At 36.8% G+C, this 10,396-nt stretch overlaps 1 protein-coding gene across 1 annotated transcript; it reads left to right on the top strand.

Annotated features, from left to right (window-relative positions):
- Window positions 1–246: 246 nt before the first annotated feature.
- On the top strand, window positions 247–2,958 carry LOC145682338 (uncharacterized). The gene is made up of 2 exons (XM_081753912.1): window positions 247–1,118; window positions 2,050–2,958. The coding sequence occupies exons 1-2, from the start codon at window positions 849–851 to the stop codon at window positions 2,956–2,958; spliced, it is 1,179 nt and encodes a 392-aa protein (XP_081610038.1). The 5' UTR covers window positions 247–848.
- Window positions 2,959–10,396: the final 7,438 nt, after the last annotated feature.

The following is a 10,396-nucleotide window of genomic DNA, read 5'->3' as shown; positions in this document are numbered from 1 at the left end:
AAGGCTACCGTGAAAATATTAGGAGCAGTAAAAATGTAGGGACGCGGACCCCCGTGGATACCGGATTACCTATGGCCATGGGCATAACCAAGTGAAAACGAAACGGTTTCTTGTAGACTAAGAAATCAGTTCTGGCCCAAATACTCCTTGATGCACTGCCAAATCCCCTAATCGTGGTCCGTCGTTCAGCAAAAGTACTGTGAACATAGTGATGGGCAGTGGGAATATTCCCGGTGGGAAGGAATTTAAAAATGGGAATATTCCCGGGTTTTTTCCCTGGCATATAAATTCCCGGGAAGGAATTTATTTCCATTTCTTTACTTTACTCTCCAAATTATAAGAACGATATGACCAATTACTTTATTTTCATTTATTATCATTTACTTTTACGTTTTAAGTAATTTGGATGTTTAAAAATGTAATTAGTTGACTACCTTATATAACTAGTTTTTTTTTTTTTTTTAATTTTCATTTCCATTAGCTCTAGAAAGTAGCAAAATAGTAATTTACAATTGAAGAGGAACCAGTTTGTAAAACAATCTAGAAATTCTGTAGAGATAGTGGTGAAGTACTATCAATACACCCCGGACCACCGTTAGTTGTAAACTTTGTCTGTCTGCTATCTCTGACTTGCAGTTTCTGAATAGGTACTCAGGCTTTTCTTACATGTGTATTAACGCACAAAATTCCGAGAAATGGGTAGGAAGAAAGGTCGTGTGTGGCAATATTACATGCAAAATTCTAAAGATAAGTCAGTATCTTGCAAATATTGTGGACATAAATATGTATGCGCAAATGCTGATAAAATGGTGAGACATATCTCAAAATGTTTAAGATGAGCATCGAAAATGAGGAAAGCTATTTCGTGTGGAGGTTCTGGAGAAATAAATACTGGTACTATTAAAGGAGCAGGAACGAGTAGTACTTGCCTGAGTACGGAAATTATAGGAATAGAGGAAAGTGATATTTTCCCTGAAAGTCCTATAACAGGTGAACGTCATTCACTTTCCATTAGACCTTCATCTTCCTTATCATTGCCAGTAGAGGAGAAGAGAGAAAAGGCTTCCAAAATACGTTCTCTAGAATCCTTTATCGACGCTATGGATTCAAACGAAAACGTAAGTATCTTCTCTCAAGCAACGTTATCTTCTGTAGGCGATAGGCGCATGGGCTTATATCATATCCTCACTCTCGGTCAGGATTCCTGAGTTCTGAGATGATTGTGTGTTATGAGTTGAAAATATTCAAGACAGGGGAATAGATAAATCATCCACGCAATGATTTAGATAACGGGTTAAGTTCAGAGTCGCCCCTCCAGCTACGGCATAATTTACTTACCTTGTAGATGAGTTTTCAACACTAGAATGCCGTCCCTTTTGTTGATTTCCATAGCAGTGAAGCTAATTCTTAAGGCTGTATCTATGTTCACAGATGACTCTGCGTCTATAAATAAGTTTTGCTAAACATTATTCGTTCTATCTGAATTAACGCTTGTACCTGTAAATATAAATAAAAAGTGACCCCGTATTCCTAATCTGCATCCATTTCCGGTTTTAGCTGTGATCGTCATACAGCAGGAAGTGAGAATCACTTTTCTACAATCGATTAAGCATCCCAATAACGTATTTCATTCCTATCCTCAACTTTTTAATAAAACCCAAAATAGTAGAAATTTACATTTTCCTGGCATTCGTGGACATAGAACGAAAAGGAAAAATATAAAAGAAAACTATTTTCTGCAATCAATTAACCGTTTCATGAATAGTCGAACCAATAAAACGTGAGTTAATTATCTCAGTTTTCGGGATTTCATAAATAAGTCATATTCCATCGTAGTTTGTAGTAAACAGTTTCTCAGAAGTATTTTGACAAGGAATACTTCATAAATTATTTGCCATGATTTTTTTAGGTTAAATTTAGCTGTTTTGTTGATTCGTGGTAAGATAAACGATATTGTAAAAAAAAAAAAAAGTAGTATGAAAAGTATATTCACGATATATTCCGCTCGTTCCCTTACAAAATGACTTAACCGCATTTCTTCCTTTGTAGGAAAATCTGAACAAGATGCTGGCTAAAGCGATATATATTAGTGGAGCACCGCTCTCCATAGTTGAACATCCATTATGGATCGATTTCTTCAAGAAAATGAGACCATCGTATAAACTACCAACAAGGAGAGCATTGGCTAACACTTACCTTGATGGTGAATATGAAGACATGCAGTCACAATTACATCTGCAACTTCAAGAAGCAAGAAACTTAAATCTGCAGTTGGATGGGTGGAGCAATGTGCGAAACGAAGGTATTGTTAATTTTATTGTCACGAAACCCGAACCTGTTTTTGTGGACTTTGTGAACACTGAAGACCATACGCAGACATCTGAGTTCTTAAAAGAAAAAATAATATCGGTTCTTCAAAAGTGTGAACCCTCAAAATTTTTTGTAATAATTACTGATAATGCTTCAAATATGCAGAAAGCACTGAAATTGGTACAAACAAGTTACCCACATATTGTTCCGCTAGGGTGCTTTGCTCACACCTTGCATTTACTCTGTAGTGATGTTCTGAAATCTCATACAGCAGCGCAACTAATGGAAAATGTAACAAAAATTGTAAAGAAAATACGTTCTGTGCATCTTCTTAACGCAACATTAGTTAAGATAAACAAAGACAAAAAGTGTAATGTTTCTCTGAAACTACCAAGTAAAAGTCGTTGGGGCAGTTGTCTTTCATGTCTTGAAAGCATGATTACTTGCAAATGCAGCCTACAAACGTTGGCTGTTGAAGAACAAGCAACCAAAGTCTTACCTAAGGAAATGAGAGCAATGTTACTCGATGATACATCATTTTGGAGTAAGATCGAAAGTTTAATTACAATTTTGAAACCTATTGTGACCTGGATCTTTAAATTAGAATCGAATGATTCATTCTGTCTACACTGGATTCTACGAGATTGAAAGCAAGATCTCCGAGGCACTTTCGTCACCGTTGTCGACCAGCGAGCAGTCTGAAGTGCTTAAGAAAACGAGACTGAGAAAGGAACATGCTTTGAAGCCAATACATCTCGCAGCTTCACTCCTGGATCCGTCATCACAAGGACACCATTTATCTCCAGGACAAACGATCGATGGCATGGAATTTATTCATTATGTTGCTTCAAACATGCAATTAGATACAATTTCAGTCATGGAGGATGTCGCACGTTTCAGATCAAAACAAGGATTGTTTAATAAAATGTTTTTGTGGACAACAGCTGAAACAATAAGTCCGCTGTTATGGTGGGAAGGGTTATACGGTACTTCAGAATTATCAAAAGTGGCTGTGCGCATTCTTTCCGCTCCTTGCACGTCTGCAGCAACAGAAAGAACTTTCAGCACGTTTGCCTGGATTCACTCTAAGAAAAGAAACCGTTTAACCACTGAAAGAGCTGGCAAAATTACTTACTTGGCATATAACTGGAAACTGCTTAATTCTGGCAGTTACCCAGCTAATTTGTTTATGACATTTAAAAATTTAATACCTTTATAGTATCAGTAGCAGAGTCAAGTTTTTACAGAATCCACTTACAAATAAATTTAAACTGTTTAGCTGTGTAAAAGTATGATTTTATATCAAATGTTGTCCATACCAAATGTTTTTCCAATGTGTTTACTCGCATGAAGCATATTGTAAATATATTTACATTTATGCGTACTCTCTAAATATAATCAAATAACAAATACCGTTCAAAATATACATTTTAGAGAACCCTCTGGAGACAACAGTAATAAATATACTGTGATTATACAACGAATTACCTTTGAAATCATAATATAGTAATAGAATGCAATTTTCTTTGTAATTGTACATAAATTCCCGGGAAAATTCCCATTTTGGGAATCTTCCCGGGAATATTCGCAAAAAATACCTTCCCGGGAATTTACCCATCACTATGTGAACATCGTAGTGCGTACTGGGGTGAAAATTTACAAAAAATCCCTAACCCAATTTCAAGATTTTTTTGTAGCTGGCACCACTGTTGCTACATGCGTTCTAGTCACCAAAAATGTTTTGGTGTGTTGACAAGGTACAGTGAAAACCTAAAGTCGCTGGCTGCCATACAAAGAGAGAAAGAAAAAATTCTCTGTCATCATACACATGAAGTTTTGACATTTCTAACGCCTCAGAAGGCAAAATCAACAGATATATCTGGGCTACAACTTCTCTAATTAGGCTATTAAAGCTGTTTATGATGCGTTTTGTACGTATGGCACTTTGTTCCAATGTAGCCAGCAAGAGGGAAATAATAAAGGGGAAACGGGAAATTTTCCGAATTTTTCACCTAAAATCGGGAATTGATTTTTTGGCTGCAAACACTGCCACCAGACAGACAGAAGCTATCTGAAAATAAACCTTGCTACCCCACTAATATATCCTACAAGTATCATGGCGATATCTAACAAAGTAAGCATGAAATTTTAAAAAAAATCTCATTCTACCTAAAAAAATCATCATTTTCTTACCATTTACAGAACATGGTTTATTATAAACCTCAAATGTACTTCCGATAATTATCATACCGAAACTTTCTTGGGTGCGTTGTGTAGTTTAGGGCGAGGCTTTCAGATGGTGGTTCGTTTGTTCGAATGTAGCCAACAAGAGGGAAATCATATAAACAAAAGGGGATTTTTCCAAAATTTTCCCCTAAAATCGGGAATTAATTTTTTTGACTGGAAACGCAGCCATCAAGCCAGACGCTAATTATCTTAAAATAAAGGGTGGTACATCACTAATATATCTTACAAGCAGTGGCGTATTTACGATTTTGTTTCGGAGGGGGCTTTGCTAACTTTCGGGGGGGCTATGCCTGAAAATGTGACAATTCTGCAAGATATTTCATATATTTTACTATAGTAAGTAAGATTTCGGGGGGCGCTTAAGCCCGGAAGCCCTCCCCCTAAATACGCCACTGCTTACAAGTATCGTAGTATCGTGGTGATATTTAAAAAACAAAGCCTGTAATTACAAGAAAAAAAAACGGTAAACGGAAAAGTAAGGACAAACTCGAAAAGTCAAGGATTAGAACCTAAATACGATTTTTTTTGCTCCTCCTAATTACCCCATTGTAATGATCTGTATCCACTTTAGTTCAGTAAGGACCAATATTTGACTGGCGTAAGTTGACTTGCCCTGTACGGATTTATAAACTAAAATTTCGAAACTTTCGATTTTTTCCCAAATTTAGGGAAATTTTAATTTCCCTAGTTGTTAATATTGCCCGCGGGCCGGTCCAATCGACGTCAACAATTAGGTAATTACCTGACAAAAGTCTTAAGGAGATCTCTCTACAACGAAATAATCTACAGGAAAAAAGAAAATTCGAAATTCAAAAATTCTTTTATTTTTGACTTTGGGGTGAAATTTGAGAAGGAAATTTCACACCCAGAAGAAAAAGAAACTAATATAATAAACTATAGTCCAACCATATTTTGGCCAAAAAAATTACCCACGATATCTTAATTGGTGTCCACACATTAGCGGATTAAAAAGTGACACACCCGTGCCTGTCACTTCGGTCACCTGGGTCCGAAAGGGTTGAAAGGGTATAGTGGAACAAGGTAGGGTAGAGTAGAGTAAGATAGGGATAAGTAGGATTTGGGTAGAAACGGGTTAGCATTGGATTAGGGAAGTTTTAATCCATTTTCATAAAATTAATGGAGTGTAATTTCCTGTTTCAGAGTGAGTATACCAGCTGGAGCGGGCATTGTAAAGTTAACGCAATATTATAATTGTTTTGTTATGTTTAATTGTGTGAATGATCAGTCCAAAGCTGGATATTTAATAGCGAATTGAACATCTGATATAAACAATGTTTTTTGAAATAACGATGAAATCTATAATATAAACAAACAATTTTAATTCGCAAATGTGCAACTAAAGTAGGAGTTGACAAATTGAATTTACGTAATGAACAAAATAAAACTATAACGACCATGTACCAAATGGTCCGTTAGTATCATCAAAGTAATTTCAGGTTTCGCTTGGGTGTCGCACATGTTTCGTTACTATATTATGATAATATTGACTAAAATATGTATGTATACATCACATACTCTGATTATTTCTAGTGGTGTCTCGTAACAATTTTTCGGTAGTTCAGAGCCGTTAGAAAATTCTAATTCTAGAATTCTTTCATTATTCTAAATGGAATTAACTCGGGAAAGTAATACTTGCGTAAGTATGAACTAAATACACGGTTCTGACTGGTTGGTGGTATCTGTTTCTTACCATCAAGCATACATATAGCAGAAATAAAAAGCTTGCTCGGGGCGCGGTGGCTCAGTGGTAGCGCGTTCACCTCCAGTGCTTTAGGTCTCTGGTTCTGTCCCAGGTCGCGCCGTGTGGACTTTGTAGTGGGCAAACATTGTACACGTGGATTTTCTCGGGGTTCTTCATTTCCCTCATTTCCGTTCCGTCCCACTTTCTTCATTTCCCTCATTTCTCATTATCATCGTCTCCTTTAGCCTAACCGGCATAACCGTGGGATGTTAAACATAAAGATTTCATTTTATGTTTTTTCCATTCGTCTCTTATCATCACCGTCTCCTTTAGTGTAGCCGACGTAATCGTGGGACATAAAACTTAAAGATTTCATTTTCCCAAAGTAAAGTCCGAGTAGGAAAATTCTTGTCCATCATCTTTCATGTCAAGAATGCCCTTAAAGAAGGAAATGCGTTTTCATCATTATTATTCAACTTTGTTCTGGATTACGCTATAAGGAAAATCAAATATAGTAACCAGGGCCTAGGGGTGAATGGTATTCCCTAGGTAATGGCGTATGTTCATGATCTAAGTTTGATAGGGAATGATAGGAGAACAATAGTAAGAAATACAGTTGTTGTATTACACGCTTGCAGGTACAAGGACTTAGAATTTAGGGTTTAGGATAACAAGGATTTATTTAGGTTAGTAAATTAAACACACGGATGCTCTCCGGAATCATAGTAATGCAAATTATAGATGCGTTAAAATATCAAATAATACTTTCGACAAAGTGGATACTTTCAAATATCTAGGATCAGTATCAACAGACATAAACCATATAAACCAAGAAATTAAATATCGACTGAAAGCAGGTAATTCGTGTTATTATTTAGTTCAAAATCATTCGTCGTCGCGAATTATGTCGAGGAATTTGAAGCTTAAAATATATAAAATGGTAATTATACCTATTGTGCTATATGGTTGCGAAACATGTTCGCTTACTTTAACAGGACGGCTATTTGAAGCGATCGCAACGCGTTTTTATTGCTCATGCGTACGATTGGAATACGCTGACCATGTATTTAAATGTGGATGGTTAATCACAAACGCGAAAGCAATAGAAACGCGGATAAAACGTCAGCTCGACCGTATTTGGCGCGTTTCGGAACAATAGACCGTCTGCTGTTTAAAAGAGTTAAAAGAAAGGAAAAAAGGAAAGACGTGTTGCCAGGCAAGGGGATTTTAGCAAGAAACAGCTACTTGGAAGATGCTTTGTGCAGAGTACTAGAACTCTATTATAGACCTGGACTTGGCAAAAAAGAATTGGAAACCTTGGTTGGCTCACAGTATGATTTATAACTCTGGCAAAAGTAAAGTTACCAAATATCCACCTTGGTCGCTTTCACCCTAAGGGGTAACGCTTCGAAAACGCATTCTCAAATAGCCACAGACTAAGGGAAGAACGAAGAATTAAGGTATTTAACAATAAAGATTAGGAGGAGATTAAGGTGAATAGATCATGTAGCCAGAATGGAAGAAGGGAGAAATGCTTTCAAAGTGTTAACTGAAAATCCAACTGGAAAAACAACCAATACGATTACCTAGGCTCAGATTTGGGAACAATATTAGGCTCAATCTCATATAAATAGAAATACAAAGAAGAAACTGGATCCAGTTGAATTACGACATAACTCAATGGAGTATTTTCGTGAATGTGGCACTGAACCTGCAGATTTCATAGACTATAGCGTTAGTTAGTTATTATTACTGATATAATCCCTACATCAAGACGAAGATTCATAAGAACCATAGTACGTATATGGAAACTATAAAAGACGCAGCTAGTGACCTACAATGATGGTAAAAATTGTATTTAGTTGTACTGACAAAGATAGAAATCGGGTCACACTAGCTCTGAATTTGAAGTAACTTTCTAATTACCTCACGATTTTGACAAAAATTTAGTTGGAGCCTACAATGATCATTTAATCTAGTCATCTCACTCAATTTTTACAGACCAGAGATGCGCATGATTAAAAAAAAGAAAAAAAATTTGAAATCTGCGAAATGGACAATGTTTGGGATGAAGTTAAGGATCAGACTCGGAAGAAACTTCCGTATGTGTCAATCGTTCAAAGTTGATATATATGAAATGATAGTAACTCTATGGCCTATATAACCCGGAGGTTCAATACCGCGTTCACAAAAGCTCTCCACTGACTTCTATCCTTAGCTAATTGCATCTAGTTTCTACTTTGTATTCCTATCTCTGCGAGGTCCATCTTAATATTGTCTTCCAATCTGCTCCTAGGTCTTCCTAATGATCATTTTCCGATTGGTCTTCCAGTCAAGATTTTGAAAGCGTTTATACTTTCTTCCATTCTAACTACATGACCTAAGACTCCTAGACTTTACCACCCTAACAATGTTGGGTAAACCGTATAAATTATGTAGTTCCTCGTTATGAAGTTTCCGCCATTCCCCATTCCCGTTCCTCTTGGGTCCGAATATTCTTCTCAGGATCTTGTTCTCCAATACTTTCAGTCTAGTTCTTCCTTCAGAGTAAGCGACCATGTTTCACAACCATACAGAACAACAGCCATGATTATCGTTTTATATATTTTAAGCTTCGACAGAATTCGCGACGACAAAAGATTTTGAACCGAATAGTAACACGAATTCCTTGCTTTTAATCAACATTTAATTTCTTCGTGAATATGATTTTCGTCTGTTAATATTGACCCTAAATATATGTAAGTATCCACTTTATCAAAGGTATTATTTAATATTTTAACGCCTCCACAATTTGCGGTATTACGGTCCCGACGCACTTTCTATGTATTTAGTTTTCTCTGCATTTACTTCTAAACCCAGATCCCTGCAAGCGTTTAATAAGATCTCTGCATTTCTTTCTATTGTTCTCCTATCATCCCCTATTAAATTTACATCATCTGCATATGCCATAACCTAGTGAATACCGTTCAACTCTAGGTCTTGGTTGCTATCTTTGATTTTCCTTATGGCGTATTCCAGCACAAAGTTAAATAATAATGGCGACAACGCATCTTCTTGTTTCAGGCCATACGAAGTGATATAGGACGGTGAATTCGGGAGATATGCTTGACAATTTTTATGCTTTCACTGACACATATTTATCAAAAATCTTGAAGAGTACTGGAGAAGAGTTGTATTAGGAAACAGATGGGAGTAGGGTATATTTGGTTTGAGGTGGCTGCCGTTGCGGAACCTCAATCTGAAATAAACATGATGTCCGATAAGATAAAGGAAAACTGAGGAAATAATTTGACATTAAAATAAACATGAAAAAGATTAGAGGAATAGTGGCTGGGACAATTGAAGCTGTGACGAATGTAGTAGTGTGAACAAAGGAAGTAGAATATGGCAAGGGTAAAAGTGAATCTGAAAAGGTAGGGGGACGGTAGGTAGCGGCATGACGTCACACCGTCCCCCCTGCCTATCCTTCCCCATTGCAATTTTTTAGGAATAGGGGGGACGCCGTACATATTTTTTCGAGGTGGCGGGACGACACCCCTTGCGTTCCCCCTCACTTTTACCCCTGGAATAGGCGCTAATTCTCAATCCTTGTGTAGTATTATTAAAGAAGGTACAAGATGTAAACGATAAATAAAAAGTAACTTGAGATTGGTGTAATATTTTTGAGATGATTGTTATAATAATGAGAAGCCACACAATCTGAGTGTCAAAATGAAGAGTTACAAAAATGGAATAAATTCTAACAAGGGAACTTTTTCTGATGTCACACGAAATGTGGAACCAGACTATGGTCAATCGTTTTGTGTTAGTGAACAAGAAAATTCATATGCGGGAGAAACCCTCGATCGCAACCGTTCCGTACTTATAGGGGGAGTTAGGATCACTAGCAACACAACACGTTGTGGATAATGAGACGAAATATGGAGAAAATTCGATGAAAATATGCATAGAAGCACAACATGTACTACAATGTGACATTATATTCGACAATACTCTGACAAGTGAGGCCAGAGGCGTAGGACATAACAACAGAGGTGGGAGCGGGTAAGCGCAAGTAAAAATGGTCATAATTGAGGAAAAAGGAGAAGCAAGACGTCAGAAGAATGGTACAGTAATAGTACACGGTCAAGTAATCAA

This window comes from Thermobia domestica, chromosome 3, assembly GCF_964235325.1.
Source record: "Thermobia domestica chromosome 3, izTheDome1.hap1.1, whole genome shotgun sequence".
In the NCBI taxonomy this organism is placed as follows: Eukaryota; Metazoa; Arthropoda; class Insecta; order Zygentoma; family Lepismatidae; genus Thermobia; species Thermobia domestica.
This window is presented reverse-complemented; position numbering and strand designations above follow the sequence as displayed.